This window comes from Staurois parvus, unplaced genomic scaffold (assembly GCF_062004578.1).
Source record: "Staurois parvus isolate SC_StPar_1 unplaced genomic scaffold, SC_StPar_1.0 ptg000564l, whole genome shotgun sequence".
NCBI classification, from domain to species: Eukaryota; Metazoa; Chordata; class Amphibia; order Anura; family Ranidae; genus Staurois; species Staurois parvus.
The window spans coordinates 10,993,316-11,016,811 of NW_028318360.1; the positions used below are offsets into that span (position 1 = coordinate 10,993,316).

Consider the following 23,496-nt stretch of genomic DNA (forward strand, 5'->3'; position numbering starts at 1 on the left):
CAGGTGTAGCCCCTTTGTTTGCATTATTCAGAGATACATTTACACAGCTATGCTAGATTTTATAAATCAAATCACTGCCATGATAGCTGATTCATAATGCAGAGACCATAAGCATACTTCCATGCCTTCTCCCCCAGGGTCTCTGCCTGACATTTCTGCAGCTGTAGCAGCTTCTCAGCACTTAGCCGAGGATGCTCTCTTTGATGAGAAGGCTTCCATCCTGGATGAGTTTGTGCCCGAGGAGCCTCGGTCTGCTGATGTAAACCCTAAACTTAACCACTTTGCTACCAGAGCCATTTTTTCAGTTTTGCACAGATGTTAAAATGCACATTTTAGGCCTGAAGATTTGTCAACCCCCAAAATAGTATATATTTTCTCAAAACAAAGAGCCTGTAGAATAATATGGGGGAAGTGACATTTTTTTTAAGTCACATGATATTGGCACACATGCCAATCAAACACAGATTTTCAGTAAAAAATATACTAAGTTTAATTTCAGTGCACACAAACACAGTATACTCCCATATTTTGGTAAAATATAAAATATGAGATCAACATGAGTAGACATCAAGCATTAAAATGATGTGTGCCTATAAAACATTGACAAACGTCAGTATCCAAATTTGTCCATAGATGATGCTTTAAAAGCTTTTACAAGTTGTCAGTTAAAGTGGTAGTAAACTCTTTTTTTTTTTTTACTTTTACCTAAAGGTAAGCTTATAATAAAGCTTACCTGTAGGTAAAATAAATATCTCCTAAACGTGCACCGTTAGTTATTGAATGCTTGAGCCTATACCTTTCACATTACACTCCTGCGTTGACAGGTTAGTGGTTGTGGTCGTTCAATCTCCAGAATGAGTCTCCTATTAATATGAGGTTTGCTGTTTGTCTGCCGAACAGCATTACAAAATATTCTTGCTGTATTTGCCCTTTGATAGAGAACGTCTCTTTGGTGTTTCCTTACACTACTTTATAAAATATATCACTGGTGGGAAAAAAGCACTTTTTTGCTCCAGGAAAATAAACATAAGACTCACACTAGCGAAATTGACAAATTTTCCCTTTGCGACTGAACTGGACTTGGATGCCTGGAAGAAAAAGATTCTGAACTCCTAAATCTACCCACAGAAAATTAGTTTTTGCCGTAAAAAGATACCCCCTCTATTTAAAGTGGGGGTATGTCTGTTGGCTTTAGTAGACACCTCAGATACATGGGGTGATGTCCAGATTTTACAGGCTAGAGTTTGGACCTCTACTTTTACCTCATCATTTCCAACCTGACTGTGTCTCCACACAAACTAAGAGACTTCCATGCTGTTGTGGCAGATCTCCTAAGTTAAAGGATGAGTTCAGCTTTTGGAGCATGTTACACCTTACACCTATATTTAGAGTGTAACATATAACATGCTGCACCCCTGCACCCCCCACAGTGATCTGTGAATTAATGTACTACAGGTACCATTTTCCACAGCAGCAGATGGCTTGTGGTTCTCAATGAACTGCGAGGATGCTGGCCCTAGCCCTAGTGCTAGCTTTCCTGTGCTCTCAGTGCATTTCTGTAGTGGGATAAAGACTGTCAGTAAATGTCCAATGGACTGTTTAGGCTCTATAAAAATTTGGTTGAATGCTGAACCTACAAAAGTCAGTGTTAAAACCAACTCATCACTTGGAGTATCTGGGTCTCATTCTAGATGCTGCTTAGTCTTCAGTTTTTCTTCCACAAGACAGACTCCAGACTTTCCACTCCCAATTTTGGACTCTACAGTCAAGGAACCATCTAACTATCTGCTTTTGTTTGAGACTTCTGAGCTTGATGGTCACCTCATCCGATACAGTCCTTTTTTCCCAATTCCACTCCAGAACGTTGCAACTCAACATAATATCTACATGGAACAAGATGGTGCAATCTAATGGACCACCCAATGATTCTGACACCCAAGACTAGGTTATCATTGGTTTTGTTGACCAGGAATCCAGCTCTGGCGTCAGGAAAATCTTTTGTTCTGTTGTTCTGGCTGCGGTGGAGTCCTGGACACCCTTTGAGTGCAAGGTAGACTTCATGTCCTCCAGATGCAACAAGCAACATAGTACGTTTGTATCCAGATGCAGGAAACCTTTGTCAGTAGTAGTGGATGCTCTGGTTGCTCCATGAGATCAGTACAACCTGATCTATGCTTTTCCTCCTATGAAACTCCTTCCTCATTTGAGCTACAGGATTACGGTGGAGGGCATTCTTATCACACTGAACTGGCCCAGTCTCTTTCAGATCATCCAGATCTTCTCTACCATGGACTGGTTATCACCCTGCTTCATAGTGGCTGTTGAAGCCCTGGTCCTATGAGATATGGGTCTTTATGATTTGGTAATTCATTTTAAAAGCTAGAAAATCACACAAGCTCCACCATTGCATTTGGAAAGCATAATCTGGTGCAAGGCATTAAAATGTAATCCCAAGAAATACTCTGTGGGAAGGATCCTGACCTTTCTGTAATCTAGTCTGAATCAACATTTGACCCTGCCTGCCATCAAGTGGCAAAACTCAGCTAACCTTTGAACCTTTAAAGGATAGTCCCCTGTCAACTCTCACTAAAAAGGTTGCCTTCCAAAATGCCATCACCTCTGTGAGGCTTTTTTTAGCTAGTGGCTTTGTATTCTAAAGAATCTTTTTTAGTCTATACAAAGACAAGGTGTTTCCTTCCACCTTAACCAGGACATTGTCCTTCCATCCCTGTATTTCATGGAGATTTATCTTCATTGTTTGGATGTGGTGAGAGCTGTTTATGTATATGAACCGATGGCTCCTGCTGCTGCCTCTGTAAGCAGAGGGAGAGAGAGAGTAGAGAGCCGCTGCAGATGGGCACCATGCTGGATCGAGATTGAGCTCAGGTAAGTATACAGGGGAGTGAGTCATATCTGTGCCCCTTCTCCCCGCATCCATCCCCCCTCTCTCGGTTGCACTCCTGAACGCCCGCTCGGTCTGCAACAAACTTACTGCCATCCATGACCTCTTTATCTCCCGCTCCCTTAACCTCCTAGCCATCACCGAAACCTGGGTACAGGCCACTGACTCCACCTCCCCTGCGGCACTCTCCTATGGAGGTCTCGTCTGGTCCCATTCACCAAGACTGAGCGGTCACAAAGGTGGTGGGGTCGGCCTGCTCCTATCACCGCTGAGCACCTTCCAGGTCCTCCCTAATCCTCCCTCCCTAACTTTCTCCTCCTTCGAGGCTCACTGCATCCGGCTCTTCTCACCCACCCCCCTAAGGATCGCAGTGATCTACAGGCCTCCCGGATCCATACCCCGCTTCCTGGATGACTTCGCTGCCTGGCTTCCCTTCTTCCTCTCCTCTGAGCTACCAACCATCATCCTCGGGGACTTCAATATCCCCATCAATGACAACAGCCCGGCTACTTCCCAATTCCTCCACCTAACCTCCTCCTTCGCGCTCACACAGCACACTCAATCCTCCACCCACATCATTGGGAACACCCTGGACCTCGTCTTCTCCCACCTCTGTACCCTCAACCAGTTCTCTAACACCCCCTTCCCTCTCTCCGACCACCACCTCCTCACGTTCTCCATCTCCCCTTCCCCTAACTCCCCCCCCCCAGAGCGCCAAACCATCACCAGCCGCAACCTTCGCAACCTGAACCCGGCCCCCCTCCACTCAGCTGCCGACCGCCTACACGACAGAATCCTTCCACTGTCTTGTCCTGACCTAGCCACTAACACGTACAACGACTCACTATCAGCTACCCTAGACTCTCTGGCACCCCTAACCACACGCTACATCAAACCCAGACCGCTCCAACCATGGCAGAACGACCACACTAAATGCCTCAAACGTCGCAGTCGTGCGCTGGAGAGACTATGGCGCAAAACCAGGTCCCCCCGTTCATTCTCCCTCTACAAATCTGCCTTCCTCACTTACACCTCCTCCCTCCACGCCGCCAAGCAGGCTTACTTCGTAAACCTGATTAACACCCTCTCCTCCTGCCCTCGCCGACTCTTCTCCACCTTCAACTCCCTGCTCTCTCCCCCCCCTCCTCCACTCAGTACCTCACTCACCGCCCACGAGATTGCCACTCATTTCCACAATAAAATTGATGCTATCCGTCAGGACATAGTCAACTCGCAATCTACCTCCCCACCTAGCCTCCCCCCCCCTATCTCCCCCTCATCTCTTCCCTCCTCTGACCTCGCAACCGCACTGCCCCCCTCCACACCCAAGACCCCGCTTACCGTAACCCCACCAGCTCTGCACTCCTTCAGCCCCGCTACCACTGAGGAAGTCACCAGGGTCTTCTCTGAAGCCCGCCTCACTACCTGCCCCCTAGACCCTATCCCCTCTCGACTCCTCCAGTCACCCCCCTCTTCCCTCATCTGCTCCCTCACCCACATCTTCAATCTCTCCCTCTCTACCGGCGTATTCCCCTCCCCCCTAAAGCATGCGCACATCACCCCCATACTCAAAAAGCCCTCCCTGGACCCCTCTGACCCAAACAACCTCAGACCCATCTCCCTGCTGCCACTCACTTCCAAACTCCTGGAGCGCTTAGTCTACAACCGCCTAAGCGCCCACCTAACTGACAACAACCTCCTTGATCCACTACAGTCCGGCTTCCGTCCCCTACACTCCACCGAAACCGCCCTCCTCAAAATCACCAACGACCTACTTACCACCAAAGCCAAAGGCGACTACTCTGTCCTCCTCCTCCTGGACCTCTCCGCGGCCTTCGACACAGTTGACCACCCCCTCCTCCTTAATAAACTATTCTCCCTTGGCGTCAGAGACACCGCTCTCTCCTGGTTCTCCTCTTACCTATCCCGACGCTCCTTCAGCGTTTCCTACAATGGTGCCACCTCCCCTTCCCTCCCCCTCTCTGTTGGGGTCCCCCAGGGCTCTGTCCTTGGACCCCTTTTCTTCTCCATCTACACCTCCTCCCTTGGCAAACTCATACACTCCCACGGCTTCAACTACCATCTCTATGCTGATGACACTCAAATTTACCTCTCCACCCCTCACCTCACCTCCACTTTCTCCGCCCGCATCACTCACCTCCTAAACGACATCTCTGACTGGATGTCGCTCCATTTCCTCAAACTCAACCTCTCCAAAACCGAGCTTCTCGTCTTCCCTCCTGCCCGCGCCCCCCCCCCCATCCTATCCATCACTACTAACATCACCACCATCAATCCCGCCCCGCAAGCCAAAGTCCTTGGGGTCATTCTGGACTCTAACCTCTCCTTCCAACCTCATGTCAAATCACTGACAAACACATGCAGGCTCCACCTCCGCAATATCGCCAAAATACGCACCTTCCTTACCCCAGACACCGCTAAACTACTTGTGCACTCCCTGATTATCTCACGCCTTGACTACTGCAACTCCCTCCTCACCGGCCTACCCCAGTGCAAACTCTCCCCGCTTCAGACCATCCTGAACTCAGCTGCCAGACTCATCCACCTCACCAGCCGCTCCACCTCTGCCACCCCCCTCTGCCTCTCCCTCCACTGGCTCCCTATCGCCCAACGCATCAAATTCAAACTACTCACTCTGACCTACAAAGCCATTCACAACACTGCCCCTAACTACCTCACCGACCTGATTCCCAAGTACCACCCTACCCGTACCCTTCGCTCTTCACAGGACCTCCTTCTATCTTGCTCCCTGGTCTCCTCCTCACACGCACGTCTGCAAGACTTCTCCAGGTCCTCCCCCATCCTCTGGAACTCACTACCCCAATCCATCAGACTGTCACCTTCCCTCCTCACCTTCAGGCGCTCCCTGAAAACCCACCTCTTCAGGGAAGCCTACCCCACCCTCACCTAACTGCTGCTCTCCTTCATTCCTCCTACCACTCCATCCCCCACAGCCACTTCCTCCTGTACCACTACCCCCTCCCTCCCAGATTGTAAGCTCGAAAGAGTAGGGCCCTCTTACCCCTCGTGTGCTGTTCGTAGCTGCTGTAATGTTTCATGTATTGTCCCCCCCTCTATTGTACAGCGCTGAGCAAACCCTTTGGCGCTATATAAACTCAATGTAATGTAATGTAATGTGAGGGGGAGACAGGGACATTTTTACCTTCACACAGGTAGTGCAATAAGGTAAAAAATGTCCAGCCTTTAGAACGACTTTAAATGATCCCACACATTTCTGAAAAGATACTTCTGCCTTCTCATGTGTGTGGTTAGCCTTACATGAAGGTGTTTGGAATGTGCATACTTTACAGAGCCAAGTGAATGCTTTAAAGAGAAGGCTTTCTTCTGTCAGTCTTTAAAGATTTTATGCTGTGTTATTTCTTGATCAAAATAAAAATATACACAATATAATATTTAACCCAAATATTCCAAAGCCTACTCATGAGCCTAAATCAATGCTTACAGTGAATGACTCACAATGGAGGAGATTTACTATAACTGGTGCACACAGATTCAAGCGCAGCTGTGCATAGTAACCAATCAGCGTCTAACTTCAGCTTGTTCAATTAAGCTTTGACAATAAAACCTGGAAGCCGGCTGGTTACTCTGCACAGCTGCACCAGATTCTGTGTGCATCTGTTTTAGTTTAGTTTAATCTTCCACAATGCCTCCTCCAAGAATTGAATGGTTTTATACGCTAACAGGGAAGAAATTAGTTTGAAATGTAAAGATTGAACTTCATAAAGAATGTGAAGACCCCACTGAAGTATCGTAGCTCATGGCCAACTTGTGTCTTAAAATGGCCCTTAGTTTAGTACCGCTAGACCTAGACTAAACACTTTCAGTACAACTTTTCCTGTAGAAGGAACTTCTTTAACATAAATTCTTCTGTTTTTAGGTGCCTGTCTTAAAACCAATGGATTTGATGGTAGAAGTTACTCCCAGGAGGATATTTTCTAATGGTCACACATATCATGTCAATTCCATCTCTGTCAACAGCGACTGTGAGACGTACATGTCAGCGGATGATCTCAGAATTAACCTCTGGCACTTGGCCATCACTGACCGGAGTTTTAGTATCCTTTCATATAGCAAAGACTGGACATCCCAGCACAGAAGTGTATGATTGAATAATGCTGCTCAGTTATTTGCAGCTTGCAGGATAAAGTACATTTAAGGGGACAACTCCACAAGTAGCACATACTCCCCTTCTTTACTCTATGGCCACCAGGATTTCTAGGTATGTATGAACATATGTCTCACTCGCTTTTCCTGCAACGTGACATAACTAGTGATGATTCGCTGCTCAGATACCCAGCATTGTCACATAAGAGCAGAGACAGAGTTTCTCTCTTCTCTACCAGAAGCTGAACAAGCATGCAATGTAGGACAAAGCTATAGATTGCTGTGTTACAACAGACTTGTGATTAGAGGAGGTTCTGCTGTTGATGGCTAGAGAACGTAATGCTTCTTGGGCAAGTGTCTAATTTGCTCAGTGGCAAAGCTGTAGAATTCACAACCTGTGGCATCATATACTTTTCTTTGTAAATATGTTTTAAAAAATGTTAATTATATTAAAGTATAGGTTCACCTTTGGAACAAGCTACATGTTCCACCTGTTTTTAGGGTGGAACATGTAACATGTTCCCATAGCTGCAGCCATGCCCGCTGCCCCCTCTCCCTCTGACAGATAGTATGGGGAGAAGTTTCCGCGTAATATCTGTCAGATTTGAAAACAGCGTGGCCATGCGGGGCTTCGCTCACACGACTGCATCACTCATTCACAGAGTTCTGTGAATGAGTGCCTACAAGTCCCGAAAGACTTAGCGGCTGTCGGTTTGTATTTTTCAACTAATTACCACGGTGCTGTGCAGCGCTATGGTAGTTCATTGAAGCTTCCTGTCAGTATATCTGCTTGACTGTACATCCCATACGGCAAGTAGATATTCTGACAGGTCTGCAGGAGACCTGCATCACATCAGCGATCTACTGATCGCTGGTGCAATGCTTTCCAGGCTCCTTGGACAAAAATAATAAATGCACATTTTTTTACCTGCAAAAAAATGTGCATTTATTATTTTTGTCCAAAAGGTGAACGTATCCTTTAATACAAATTAAAACATTAGTAAATTACCCAAATCCAGATAAAACAGGTAATAATTTCTGAGCATACCTCTTGTATTGTACTTGCCAATATATGAAATAATACGTACTGTAACTGGAATTAAGATTAGCAGCTACAGAATTAAAAAAAAAAACAAATAAAAAACTAGGTATGGTCTATAATATCTTTTAGCCTTGTATGTGCCATGTGAGTACCAGCTTGGGCTGCCTAAAAAGCCTGAAGCCTATTATAACTTTTCCAGTACATTTGCTATTGAAACTCTTGTATAGTCTCGGTCTTATATAGTGATTGGCCTAAGTCTTTGCTCCTACAAAATGTTTTGCCCCACAAGTCCTGCACTGCAACCTGCCATTGCGATGATGTCCATCTGCCAGACGTTGGCCGTCTGGTCCAAGGGTTTGTCCCGAGATTCTTGATCTTTCCTAACAGATCCTTCTGTGTTCTAGCAGCTTGAGCCCATGCCCATAGCCCTACTCTATTGTGTTGGAGGGCTTGCAGATATTATAGCCAAAAATTTAGAATGGGCCACATTTCAGTACGCTTGAGGGGGACTCTTTGGCTCAGTACTGGATGGTGGGACGTCCGTACAAAGAATGCCTCTTGCATATGCCTATTTGATGGGGAAAGACGTTTTTGGCAAAGCACTGGAGTAGGAGGTCACCATTGGGAAGAGTACCCCTTTGACCCTGCAAAAGAAGGCAGTATCACCTTCTAGGAAATTTTTCACACCTGAGGCTAAGAAGACTTCCCTTTGTTTCCCTCAGACCTCTTACCTTTAACCAAGCAGTAGTAGCAAGCAATAGTAAGAGTGGGTCATAAGAACAAAAAGGAAGAACCCCTTTTTTTTCTTAATATGCTTCAAGAAAAGATTTTATGGTAAAATCCATTTCTTGGAGTTTATGAAGGGACAGATCTCCATACCCTCTAACTTGAGGTCACTCCTGCTACTGCCTTTGCACAAAATTAAAGCATGACGTGAGTCCGGGGGGGAGGGGGGATGTTACACTTGCTAATTAACATCATTTTTTTTCCAGTGTCCAATTCTCTGTTGGGCAGCAGTATAACCTAGTTTTCTCAGGAGCCTTCTGTTCCTGTGTCCCTTAATGTACTCCAATAAAACAGATTTTACCATAAGTCAAAAAAACATTTTTTCCCGTTAGAAGTGTGATTAATTATTACTTGAGGTACACTGGTTGTGACTGGTAACTATTTCTTAACTGTGTAATAATGTATTATTGCTTCCAGCAGTCCTTAAAAGAGGTCTGCAAGGACTTCTTTCATCTTAGCCTTTTCTGTGTTGTATTATTGATACAGTGAGCTTTACACACCGCACAAAGACAGGGAGATTATTTGTTGGTTTCTGTACATGCAACCTGTCTATAGATTTAATATGTTTACTCATTACAATTATGACTGAATATACTTAGTGGCAAAGACAGGCACTTCGTAAGTCTTCAGATGTCTAGATTCAATTACATTTGAGTCATTCGAAGCCAAGTCTTCATTCTTAGAAAGCGATTATTTTTCACATACACTTGGGGATAGGGTAATGCCTCAGCGATAACATCTCTTCCCAATTATGCTGCATGAGTGCCATCAGGAACAATTTTATTCCGCAATAGTCATTTATTTTCAGGTTCCACACTTTCAGGAACATACAATCCTGTTTTAATAATGACTGCTTCTGTTTAGAGCTCCTATGGGCTTAGACTAATTAGGAAAGCAACAAAAGCTTCTCATTTTAATCAGCAGTGTTCTGCTTCATTTTGGCCTCATCTCAGAAAGCTTTCATCAACCAGTCCTCTGAAGTCACAAGCTGTTTCATGGGATGGAAATGTTTTGAGGATCAAACATTTGTATCATTCATTTGATAGTAGAATAAATGATAGACTGGATTACTGACACATATTGTTTGCTACAGCTACGTCCAGTAGAGAAGATGCAGCCATATGAGTCTGAACAGAGCCGTAAAACATGGTAACCATTCACTGGCCTGACTCCTCTACTACTGTGATATTACAGTGTATCTAAACCCAGGGACAAAAAATTCTGCTTCCCAATTCTTAGATGTCTTGGCTGCATTAGGCAGAAATATACCTATTGATCCTGTCAGAAATTCAGTGTCATTGTAACTTTTTGTGCACCGAACTAATATATAATCTTATCAGCATTCCCAGCTATCCTCTGTGAACTACAAAGCATCACCCCTCTATACAATCCACCCCTCTATACAATGGAGATGTTGAGGTGTTGTATTTCAAATCAGGAGACATGTCAACACTGATACTCCATAGATACAGTACAAGGACTGAAGGTTGTCACACAGGACAGGAAGTGTGTTACTGGCAAGATCGCCATGGGGAAATAAAGAAAAAAAGCCTAAAAAAGAAAACTAATTCAGTAACAACATCTAAGCACAGGTACGCTGCAATACAATACATTCTCATATTTTAGGTTTAAATACATTTTAATATTCTAGTGATGTCTTAAAGCCTATGTAAGCCTAGAAGAAGGGATCCAAAAATCTTTTTTCTAGTTTTGGATAGAGTGGAGAGTGAATTAAACACCTGCCAGTTTTCATTGCTGTCTGTGTCCCCGTTAGGGAGATTCACCCTCACTATTCGTCTTGCTTACCATTATCTTCGAAAGTGAAAAGTACGAGAAAATCCCAAATTTTGGGTTGACACCAGAACAGTAATAGAGGGGAAATCTTCCAGTGGAGACACTTGTTCTGGTGACAACCCAGGATTCCTTCACTTTGGAGGGATTTCCTCTCACTTTCTCTTTTGGCAAGTAAATAGTTAAGCAAATATTTAACAGTTCTTCAGCACACATCACAAAGCCCCCCAAAACTGCTGATTGGCTAGGTCATTAAACATTCATAACACAGGGTACCACCTCTCTAGCACAGCCTACTGGCATGCTCAAGTAGCACCTGACAGAGAATGTACACTCTATACATAGAGATCACTCCTAAAGCAATATAATTAGTCTAACAGCACCTCACTGCATTCTCAAGAATCACAAAAGTGCAGAAAGGGAATCTGGACAAATACTACATCCCTTCACAAGACTGAGCATGAGAATGATGCACTTTTGAAATCTTCCTTTCACTTGACAATTATACCCATTGTTCAGTCCGTGTCATGGGTTGGGGGTTGAATTATCAACAAAGATGTGTTGAAAGTTAAACTGCATTTTTTTTAACAAGCCGGGTTCCAGACAGTGTTGCCAACCTCTCGCAGCATTTTTACTGACAAAACATGGAAAGATTACAGATGGAGAACATTTTTTACTGACAATCTGAAAAATGACAAAAACTAAGACAATCAATATTTAAACAGCATAAACACAATATGGAAACATTTACAATACCCATAACAAGTAATTTGACTGGTTTACAAATGTCAACACATCATGACATGACAAATGATCAGCCCCTGATATTTACAGACAGTTGAAAAATCACTGATTTCACATGTACAACTAAGAGTTTGGTCTACAGTGTAAATTTTAGGACTTTCAACAAACCACTGTTTGCAATCTTCCAGGAAGGGGAGGAGTAGAGAGTCTATTCAGCTGCTAATAGTCTTTTTTTTCATTGCAGCTCCAGGCTTCTACAAAATTCAGCTAATTTCTAAGTTACTGTTTTGAACGGTTAAATGCTCACTTTGTCTTGAGTGATAGAATAAGCAGCGTTACTTACCTTATTCCTCATTTCCCTGGCAAATAGTGCTCTCCTTCACTCTCCCACCCTCCCGGGATGTGGGCTGGCCGGGTTGGTGAAGAGAAGCAGCTTCTTGGTCAGGGGACTAGTTGTGCTGGTAGGAGGAATCCAGCCAGACTGAGGAATAAGGTAAGTATATCTGCATATTTCTCTACCACTAGACTAAACAAGCATTTAAACCTTGCAGACTGCGGGGCATTGTCTGGCCGCTATCCAAAATGGCCGCTTGAATCAGGAGCTCCTGCCTGCCAAGGACTTGCACTCACATTTTCCAGCGGTATCAGTGTGACTACACCCGCCACACAATGGGGAAAGCAGAAAGGAACGCCTCTACCTCCCGCTCTCCCCGAGCCCCTAGTACACAGCTAAGCCGAAATATCCTGGAACTCTTCCGCACACAGCAAAGGGACACACCGGCGCCATCTGCCCCCCCTCTCATCAGCAGCAGTCTGCACCTCTCAGAGCCCTGTGAGAGACAGCCTCCGACAGCATGATCTCTCCACAGCGGCTCACCCACTTTCCTTAGGGGATTTACATGCAGTGGCAGCTGACATAAAAGATACTCTTACTACAGCCCTAGCTGATCTGCGTAGCGACCTCCAAACCCTGGGCACCAGTCTGCAAGGGGTTGATCTCACTACCAGAAACCACACGGAAGCCATACAGCAGGTGCAGCAAGCGACCAAAAACCATTCACATCACTACAGGCACATTGAAGACCTTGACAATCGAGGGCGCAGACACAACATTAGAATGCACGAACTCCCAGAATCATTTGAACCAGGGGATGTCCCTAAAGCAGTGGTGGTGATTTGTAATGACTTACTTGGCCGCCCGCCCACAACTCCCATATGGATGGAACGCATCCATAGATCCATTCGACCTAGAGGCAGAGATACCAACCCTCCATGCGACATTGTATGCTGTCTAGTTAGCTTCCCCCTAAAGGAAGACATTCTACGATGCGCCAGAGAGAGACGGCACCTCCTACACTGTGGTACAGAAATTCAGCTCTTCCAGAACCTCTCCAACTTAACTCTGCAACAAAAAAAAAGAACTCCATCCCTTACTGGATACCCTCCGCTCCAGGGGAGTACCGTACCGATGGAAGTTCCCTGTCTCCCTCTCGGCAAATGCCCATGGTCGCATGGCATACCTGAGGGTCCTGGAGGACCTGCCTAATTTTTGTGCTACTCTTGACATCCCTCTGGTTGACCTACCAGATTGGTACCGCTCTCTCTGTCTTCATAACTCATGGAGCTCTAATGCTGGGGTAAATCCCATGGAATGGTAAGGTCAACAACTTCGCCGTTGCAGATCAATCCCTACAACTCTCCCGTAACCTGCCTTCAGGGGGAACGGCCTCTCCAGTGCATCGGAGACCTCGTCATGAACTGAAAAAGAATGGATGCATGGCTGGCAGGGGACAGCTTGACATTATGTCCTCCTTACCATATAGTTTGCATGAGACTTGACCCCCCATGGAGATGGTTACCTATTCAGATCTGCCCACATTCTCTACACCCCTGATTCTGCCTGCTTCCTTCCCTTGCTGAATCACTATTTTGGTGGCGTAATCATGGACTGGCGGGACCCCACCGGCCTTATAGGTCTCTTGCCAACTATCATACCGAGAATTTTTCCTGAAGAAGCCTCCAGTCCACACTGCTTCTGGCAAGTAGAGATGCCCGATTTCTCACTCACTCCACATTCGCACCCCTCTCCATCTCTGGCTCGTCTAACCGGTCAACTCCCTCCCTCACTCCATGGATATATACATGCTTATATATATTATTGGCCTCTACTAGCATCTCATGATTTCGATGATAGGAAGCGATGGGCTCTGTCCTACATTATAAAACCCTTCTGGATCTGGATCTCATCTGACTGACTGATCTGAAGATGAACCCTCACTTCCTACCTCTGACGTCTTCACTAAGTGCTCTTTTTTCCACTACTTGTGGTATCAATTTAAGGCTTTATTTCCTGACATCATTGGTATGACTACAGAAACTTTATCACCATGCCTTCTATTAAAAACACAGAACATGTAGGATCCCGTTGGCCTTTGCCAGAGTCAGGACTACAGAGGTGAGCGACCCCCTCAGAAAGAATTCGTACTGACTACATAGCGTGGGGCCCCATCGTTACACCCTCTCTCCCCACGACTACTTTAGTTACCAATATATATTGGTCGGGGGCCCTGGCCCACACTACCTTCCGCAACTTTATCATTTTTCTGGGTACCCCCCCTGCGGTTCCGTTAAATGTTACGATCTTACGATCTTGGTTTACACTGGTTACTACACCTCTATGCATGCTGTCATATCAGTGTTCCGTTATTTGTACTTATGCTGTTCATTCCTCAAGTTCTGTAAATTGTTTGTGCAGGTTCTTGGCATCATGCCTTCTCCTTTTCACTGTGACCTTCTCTCTTCTTGTCATGCCTCCATCCTGCTAATCTTCAGAGAATTTAGACAGACAGTCTGTAAACTCCCAACACCTTATTCATCTCATACCCAAGGGCTACTTTGCACAATTCCATGTCCTCTGCCTATACATACACAACCTCTGTCCTCCAATCAGCAGCTTGATATTAGGCTCACTGATGTGACGATTCTGCCGTCTCTGCCTCTCTACATACACTAGTCCCAGGTTATTCATTCCAATAACTTGAACCAACTCTCCCTCCCTAAAAAGGGACCACTGTGATGACTCAGTGCTACACTAGTTTGAACAAAGCTACCTCTTTCCACCTCCTGCTCTATACATATCTTTGCTCAATTGGTGTCATGCGCTGAAACATAAATCTCCTACAGCCCTCTTCCCTATCCTGTACACTCTACTTCTCTGTCTCACCCCGGTCTCAAGTAATACAAGCAAGCGGATACTCTCACCTACCCCTCTCAAAGCATACTGGGTCCTCCTAGCAACAGCAACTTTCCATCCAGATCTATACCACCCTCGTTCCCCACACAGTAGGCTCTGCCAGCTATAACTGATTTTTCCGGTAACTCTTCTTCCCCCTTTTTTTTGGGGGGCATAGCTGTTCTGTTCTCACCTACGAACTATTCTCTCTTTCCCCTCCCCCTCCTACTGACCACCCTTCTGTGCCTCCCCCCCCCCTTTTTTTATTTCCTCTCTCTTCTCCTTTACCCCATGCAATCCCTTCTGTTCCCTACCCCTTAACACCCCCTTCCCCCACCCTCTCCTCTATAGGCCTGTGGCATTCACACTCACCCCTCTTTCCTTGACCCTTGTCCACTCGCCCCCGCTCTCGGCCCTCCATCATGGGAACCCCTAGGATCTCTTCCAGCCCCTTCTCCCTGAAACTGCTTTCTCTCAATGCTAAAGGTCTTAACATGCCTGAAAAACGCTCCCTTTTGCTCTCCTCTATTCATAAACACAAAGCTGATGTTGTCTTCCTACAAGAGATGCACTCTCGCTCTGATTCTATACCGAAACTCTCTAATACACTCTTTTCAAGGGTTTACCATGCCTCCAGTGAGCTCTCCAAATCTAAAGGAGTCTCAATTCTAATTGCCAAACACCTTCTCTTGCTCATCACGGATTCCTTAATCGATCGCGGAGGCCGCTACCTGTTTCTAAAGGGGACACTGGCCGACAGACCTATCACGTTAGCCAATATATAGTCCCCCAGTGTTAAGCAAATCTCCTTTTTTCGCTCAGTTGTTAACCTACTTGCCTCTTTCCATACGGGATTGCTAATTTTGGGGGGCAATTTCAGTGTACCCTTATACCCTCTAGTTGACTCTTCCTCAGGTGCCTCTTCACTGTCCTATTGCGTCAGATCCACATACAACTCCAAGACCTTCTCCTCCATGATACATGGCGTACACTTCACCCTAACGTTAAAGATTTCACTTTTTTCTCCCTGCCGCATAATAGATATTCCAGAATTGACTACCTCTTCCTCACTCAGTACGACCTGCACGCTGCCACTATTGAACCAATGTTCCTCTAGGACCATCACACTATCACAATTTCTAAAATATTAGTGCAGCGCTAAAAAATGCATGTCATAAATTCCATAAACGCATGTGACTTAAATGTATATGTGAATAAAGTGCTGAATATTAATATAACTGATTCAAAATGACATAAAAAGCAATAAAAGAAATTCATCAAAGCATTCGTGAATTATAAAACGTCTCTTGTGCAAAGATATCAGCCGAAGAAGTGCCTATGATTGGCACGTGAAGAGTAACTGTGCAAAAACTTGTGAAAGGAAATCCACCCTTGGTATGGATGTACACTCACCAGACCATAAATTATAATGCGCATTGATTATAATACATCGCACATCTGGGGGTGCAGCGGTATGCTGCAAGCTACATGGTCATCCGTCCATCCATTAGGGTGGGTGCCTGGTGGGAATTAGCTCAGCCACAGGAGCCAGAAAGATACTTATAGTGTAGTGTTTTATTTATGGTAATAATAACAAGTAACATAAAACGTATCCATGTGGAGTAATAAAATAAATAAATGAATAAAGTACCAAAATGGCTGCCGCTCCTCAGCAGCGGTGGCTATAGGTCAGCAATAGGGCTCCACCCTTGGCTCCACTGTGTGCTGTGTGCATTTTACTATGGTGCTGTGTCTGTGCTTTCCACTGTAGGTGCACTGCTATGCAGAGCCATACAAAGCAGCATGCTGGAGCTTACAGGGGAGAGAAATTTATTGTTTATATACAGTTCTCTCCTCCATCAGTAATACTCGGCAAACACTGGGTGCCGGCGAATAATCACTGGCCGGGACCCTGTGATTGACAGCCGAGGCCATGAATGGTGGCGCAGCCCCCTACCCGGAACTGCAAAATTACGTATAGATACATGATTTTGCGCACCCCTGCTGCCCTGTAGCAGTATTTCTGCTGTAGGGCAACGGTAAAGCTGTTAAACAATGCTAAATGTAACTTCTCTCTAACCGCACATTAGCTAATGTGTTGCTATCTTAATGCTGATAACTGGAAATTGCGCTAATACTTTTCTGGAACTGGTTCCTCAACCATTCAGCTGAAGAGTAGGTGGTTATTTTGTAAAACAGGAGGAAGGGAATTCGTGTTGGTGTTTGCCATAGCAACCTGTGTTTTTCTAGGGCAGATTTGAAAATTCATTTGGGAATCTGAAAAGTTGCTGTGATGCTGAAAGCACTATTAAACAAAGCTGATTTCTGGTAAATCTAAGGAATAAGTCACTGAAGCAGATTGAAAGAATTAAAATGTATTTAATAAAGGAAAATAGTTTGCATACATACCATTATTGTTATACATCTAACAAAAAAACCTTAATAATACCTAACGTTTTGAGAAACATAGAAGAGTGATGGCAGAAAAACGAACAGGTGATCCATCGCGTCTGCCCAATTATTTTTTTATATGTTTTTGCTTTTCTTTTGTTAGCTTTTTTTGTCTGAGTATAGATCTATGTTTGTCCTAAGCATGTTTGAATTGGCTTACTGTTGACTGACTCACTACATCTGCTGGAAGTCTATTCCAAGCATCAAATAATACTTCCTAAGATTAGTTTTGAACTTTCCTCCAGTTTGTTTGAGGTCATGTCCCCGTGTTTTTGATCTTGGTTTCATATTGAAAATTCTGCCCTCCTGAACCATATTCTTGATGTATTTAAAGGTTTCAGTCATGTCTCCCCTTTCCCTTCTTTCCTCCAGACTGTACATGGTAGGTTCCTAAAATTTCTCCTGATATGTTTTATCCCCCAGAGCTTTCACCATTTTTGTTACCTGTCTCTGGACTCATTCTATCTTATCAATATCTTTTTGTAAGTGAGGTCTCCAGAACTGCACACAGTAGGCTCAATTCACAAAGTGATATCTATCCCTTTACAAACTGCAGAACCTCTTAATGTTTTTCAAAAAAGGTTTTGCAGTTCACCAAAAAATATTGCTAAAATACCACCTGAGCTATTTTATGAAGTCATTCAGTATTTTAGTAGTGAAAGCTAGTAGTATTTTAAAGCTGGCTGTAGCCGGCGTCCTGAACAACCAGTAAACAACATGGTTGTCAAGGGGCCGCCAGCTAATTAATAACAAGCTATTTACTGGTTGTTAAGGCTACCATCGGGTGTTGGCTCCTTAACAACCAGCGCTAAATAAATACCGTATTTGCCGGCGTATAAGACGACTGGGCGTATAAGACGACCCCCCTACTTTTCCTGCTAAAATGTAGTGTTTGGGCTATACTCGCCGTATAAGACTACCCCTCTTCCAATGCACACCAGTGGGAGGAATAGTGCCCCATCATTGGTATCAGTGGGAGGAATAGTGCCCCATCATTGGTATCAGTGGGGGGAATAGGTGCCCCATCATTGGTATCAGTGGGGGGAATAGGTGCCCCATCATTGGTGTCAGTGGGAGGAATAGTGCCCCATCATTGGTATCAGTGGGGGGAATAGGTGCCCCATCATTGGTATCAGTGGCAGGAATGGTGCCCCATCATTGGCATCAGTGGGAGGAATAGTGCCCCATCATTGGTATCAGTGGGGGGAATAGGTGCCCCATCATTGGTATCAGTGGCAGGAATAGTGCCCCATCATTGGTATCAGTGGCAGGAATAGTGCCCCATCATTGGTGTCAGTGGGAGGAATGGTGTCCCATCATTGGTGTCAGTGAGGGGTGGAATAGTGCCCCATCATTGGTGTCAGTGGGGGGAGGAATAGTGACCCATCGTTGGTGTCAGTGGGGGGGGGGGAATAGTGCCCCATCGTTGGTGTCAGTGGGGGGGAGGAATAGTGCCCCATCGTTGGTATCAGTGGGAGGAATAGTGCCCCATCATTGGTATCAGTGACACCAATGATGGGGCACTATTCCTCCCACTGAGACTTGCTGACCCTGTTCTCGTATGGTGCTGCTGCAGCCAGCATATGTGGTTGCAGCAGCACCTCTACACAGAGCACTTACCTGCTGCTCCGGCACTCAATTTTCGCGGGGCCGCTCGGCTCCGCCCCCTCCCCGGTGATTGGCCGCCTGTGTGCCTTTCCTGAGCTACAGTTCTGGCGGCCAATCACCGGTGAGGAGGCGGAGCCGCGCAGCCGCACGAACATCCTGGACCGGATCGTCGTGGGACTGGATCCAGGTAAGAGACGTCAGCCCCTGCAAACCCCTGTACTTAATGCCGCAGCCCCCCTAACATGTGTACCGGCGTATAAGACGACCCCCGACTTTTGAGAAGATTTTCAAGGGTCAAAAAGTCGTCTTATACGCCGGCAAATACGGTATATTCCTTGAATAACGTGTGCCTAAACCACGACTTGTTCAACAAATGTATCGATTTATATAATTTAGTGAATTGTCTTTAGAGTCAGTTTATGCGGCATTTACAGTGTGTTTCTTACTAGTGCAGTAAATACCATATAAACTGACAGTAAATTGACATTTTGAATATTGCATGAGATAATTAGAAAAAATATGTCACGTGATCCAATTTTCTCATACAATATTCTTTTGTGAATTGAGCCCAGTATGCTAAATGAGGTCTAACTAAAGATCTACAGTATATAGGGGAATCAGGACCTCCTTCCTCCTGCTGGTGACCCCTCTAGTAATGCATCCTAGAATTCTGTTTGCTTCTCCCACTGCCTGGCCACACTGTTTGCTCATTTTGCAATCATCTGACATAAGTACTTCCAAATCTTTTCTCTTTGTAGCGCTGGCCAACACTATACCTATAATATTGTACTTTATCAAGGGATTAGTTTTCCCGGTGTATTATTTAACATTTAGAAGCATTGAACTTCAGGTTCCACTGCTGTCACCCATCTTCCAGCAATGCCAAATCATGTTCCATGTTACAGACGCCTCCAGGGATATCAACCCTATTGCACACCTTTGTGTCATCAGCTAAAAGATACTCAGTACCTTATCTACAACCCTTCAGTTGTATCAGTTGTTTTCCCAGGAGTCTGCACTAAGATAAAAATGTGATTTTGGGCATCCTTAAATCCTCTGCAACAAAAATTTCATTTTTGATGTGATAATCCAAAGGGTTAATCACATATAAAGCGATTTAGACCATGACACTTTCTTCATTTGAATACTGCAAGTGTAGCGGGTGATCAATAAATAAAAAGTCACTCCCATTCTATTTGCTTTGTACATGGACACAAACAAACAGCTATTTCTTTAGAATAACAAAAGGTAGGAATCTGCAACAAAGTTTGTTAAAATCTCTGCAATGTACATTGATCACCTAGTTGATCACCATTATTCTTTAATGGGTCGATAACTATACCTCAAAAGTTCTCTTAGAACTCTGGGATGAATACCACGATGGCCCATTGCTTTATTAATCTTTAATCAAGCCAGTTCCTCCAATACCTCTATCCCTAGAAATTCTGAAAATGAACCTTCATTACTAGAACCAATATGATCCCCCAACTTGTTCTGGTTAGTACAATTTGTTTTCTGAGAAGACTATACACATATATAGTCACATGTATTGTAAGCACCCAAAGGGCTTGATGACATAGAAGCTTTTTGCACTGACGTTACTGTAAACTTTATACAGTAGATATAAAAAGTCTACACACTCCTGCTAAAATGTCAGGTTTCTGTGAAGTAAAAAAAATGAGACAAAGATAATTTCAGAACTTTTTCCACCTTTAATGTAATCTCTAAACTGTACAACTCAATTGAACAACAAACTGAAATCTTTTAGGTGGAGGGAAGTAAAAATAAAAAAACTAAAATAATATGGTTGCATAAGTGTGCACACCCTTAAACTAATACTTTGTTGAAGCACCTTTTGATTTCATTCCAGCACTCAGTCTTTTTGGGTATGAGTCTATCAGCATGGCACATCTTGACTTGGCAATATTTGTCCACTCTTCCTTGCAGAAACACTCCAAATCTGTCAGATTGTGAGGGCACTCCTGTGCACAGCCCTCTTCAGATCACCCCACAGATTTGCAATTGGATTCAGGTCTGGGCTCTGGCTGGGCCATTCCAAAACTTGAATCTTCTTCTGGTGAAGCCATTCCTTTGTTGATTTGGATGTTTGCTTTGGATCGTTGTCATGCTGAAAGATGAAGTTCCTACTCGTGTTCAGCTTTCTAGCAGAAGCCTGAAGGTTTTGAGACAATATTGACTGGTATTTGGAACTGTCCATAATTCCCTCTACCTTGACTAAGGCCCAAGTTCCAGCTGAAGAAAAACAGCCCCAAAGCATGATGCTGCCACCACCATGCTTCACTGTGGGTATGGTGTTTTTTGGTGGTCTGCAGTGTTGTTTTTGCAGCAAATATTTCTTTTGGGAGGCTTCAGATGTGTTTTTGAAAACTTTAGCCGGGCTTGGATGTTTTTCTTCATAAGAAAAGGCGTCCATCTTGCCACTCTACCTCATAGCCCAGACATATGAAGAATTCTGGAGATTGTTGTCACATGTACCACACAGCCAGTACTTGTCAGATACTCCTGCAGCTCCTTTAATGTTGCTCTAGGCCTCTTGGCAGCCTCCCACACCAATTTTCTTCTCGTTTTCTTCCACTTTTGGAGGGATGTTCAGTTCTTGGTAATGTCACTGTTGTGCCATATTTTCTCCACTTGATGATGACTGCCTTCACTGTATTCCATGGTATATCTAATGCATTGGAAATTATTTTGTACCCTTCTACTGACTGATATATTTTAACAATGAGATCCCTCTGATGCTTTGGAAGCTCTTTGCGGACCATGGCTTTTGCTGTAGGATGCGACTAAGAAAATGTCAGGAAAGACCTACTAGAGCAGCTAAAATTTATTTGAGGTTAATCAGAGGCAATTGAAATGATGGCAGGTGTGTACTGACTCCTATTTAACATGATTTTGAATGTGATTGCTTAATTCTGAACACATCTACATCCCCAGTTATAAGGGTGTGCACACTTGAGCAGCATAGTTTATAGATCACATTAAAGGTGGAAAAAGTTCTGAAATGAGTTAACTTTGTCTTATTGTTCTACATCACAGAAAGCTGACATTTTAACAGGGGTGTTTAGACTTTTTATATCCACTGTATGTATATATACACAGAAGTGAGTACACCCCAGACATTTTTGTAAATATTTTATTCTATCTTTTCATGTGACAACACTGAAGAAATGACACTTCGCTACGATGTAAACTAGTGAGTGTACAGCTTGTATAACAGTGTAAATTTGCTAAAAACGTAAAATTAAAATAAATATAGTGTTGCGCTCTCAACCTTTCAATCAATATATGTGAAAGATGTGTATTAATGAACATTAATACTTATACTTGTGAATCTTTTAAATCAACTCAAATAAACCATGTGCATAGAACAGTGATGAATGACCAAATATATAAAATATAATAAATAATAAAAAATATATATAATTATATATATAATATAAAATTAATGTCCCAAAAAGTGACTTTGTGCTGAAAAAATCTTCAATAACATTAAATCGGTGACTGCTTGTGACTCCTCCCTCAAGTGAAGATGTGCGCTCACCTCATAGATAGCCTGCAATTAGGCTATTAAAGCTTGCGGTTCACCTCCTTTGGAACCTGCTTGTTAAGAACTCCTGTTTATAAGATATCCATGGAATGCGACATATGCTATGGAAAAAATCTCCTCTCATAGGGTGCCACTCCTCTGTCTTCCTGTCTCCATGCGGTTCTCCATATATAAAAAAGATCCTGACATGGTGCTTTATCGTTTTAAAAGCTTGACTTTAATTTGCTTACAGGTGTGGCACTCACATATATTCGGATAGTGGTAGTACAACTGTTATCCCAGACTGCCGCTGACTGTCGGAGCTGTGCGCTCGTGGTCCGGCAAACGGACTGACTCCCTCCGAGTGACGTATACAGTCCCACCCCTACGCGTTACGCCACTGGTCACGTGGCTTCATCAGGGGGATTTGATTGGTCGGTCACTCGTGTGTTGCCGGCTTATAAAGCACGGCTCCGCCATTTTGTTGACTATCTAATGGGGGCAGCCATTTTCCTAGAGATAAATGCCTTGCTTTTTTGTGATTCTGACAACACTGTAATCATCCCAGAGGGGTACATAACATCACAACCCCGCAGTCAGCTCAGATTAATCTATTTTTATCCCACATCATGAATACATCTCTTTATGGAATATCCCACATCATAAGTACATCTCTTTATGAAATATACAAATATCGGCAAATTATAAAACATATAAAATTAAATTACAAATTACAAAAATACATTAATTTAATCCATATTACAATAAATGCATAAGAATAAAAATAAAAAATATATAATAAATTCCAAAATATTATAAAAATGTTAAAAATTATATATAATTGATTGAAAAATATGCACCGGTCCATATGCCAACACACACATGTATATATAAAAAATGTCCATATTAATGGGAAACTAATATATTAAGGTGTCCGCACAGTGGGACCAAAGTGAGTCCCACTATCACCACACCCCATCCCACTGCTATGTATATACACACATGTATATATATCATTAGTGAATCCGGCGCACATTCCCCAATCTATATATCACTAATAAAACATGATAAATCAAAATCTTTGTTTAATCCTCCTGGCGCTAAACTACCCAACTCATAAATCCAAAATGATTCTTTTTTACTTATTTCACGTACTAAATTATCCCCTCTCCAGTGTGAAAACTGTTTAGTGATACCCCAAAATTCAATTTTATCTGCATCTTGATTGTGGTGCGTTTTGAAATGTA

General features: G+C 43.8%; 1 protein-coding gene across 4 annotated transcripts in view; it reads left to right on the plus strand.

Moving 5' to 3' along the window:
- Nucleotides 1-23,496, plus strand: part of PPP2R2C (protein phosphatase 2 regulatory subunit Bgamma) — a 236,908-nt gene that overhangs the window by 170,013 nt on the left and 43,399 nt on the right. For all 4 annotated transcript variants that reach the window (XM_089691602.1, XM_089691604.1, XM_089691600.1 and 1 more), the window contains one exon: nucleotides 6,822-6,999. In XM_089691602.1, the coding sequence (XP_089547728.1) occupies nucleotides 6,822-6,999 (178 nt within the window). The remainder of the gene's footprint in view (nucleotides 1-6,821; nucleotides 7,000-23,496) is intronic.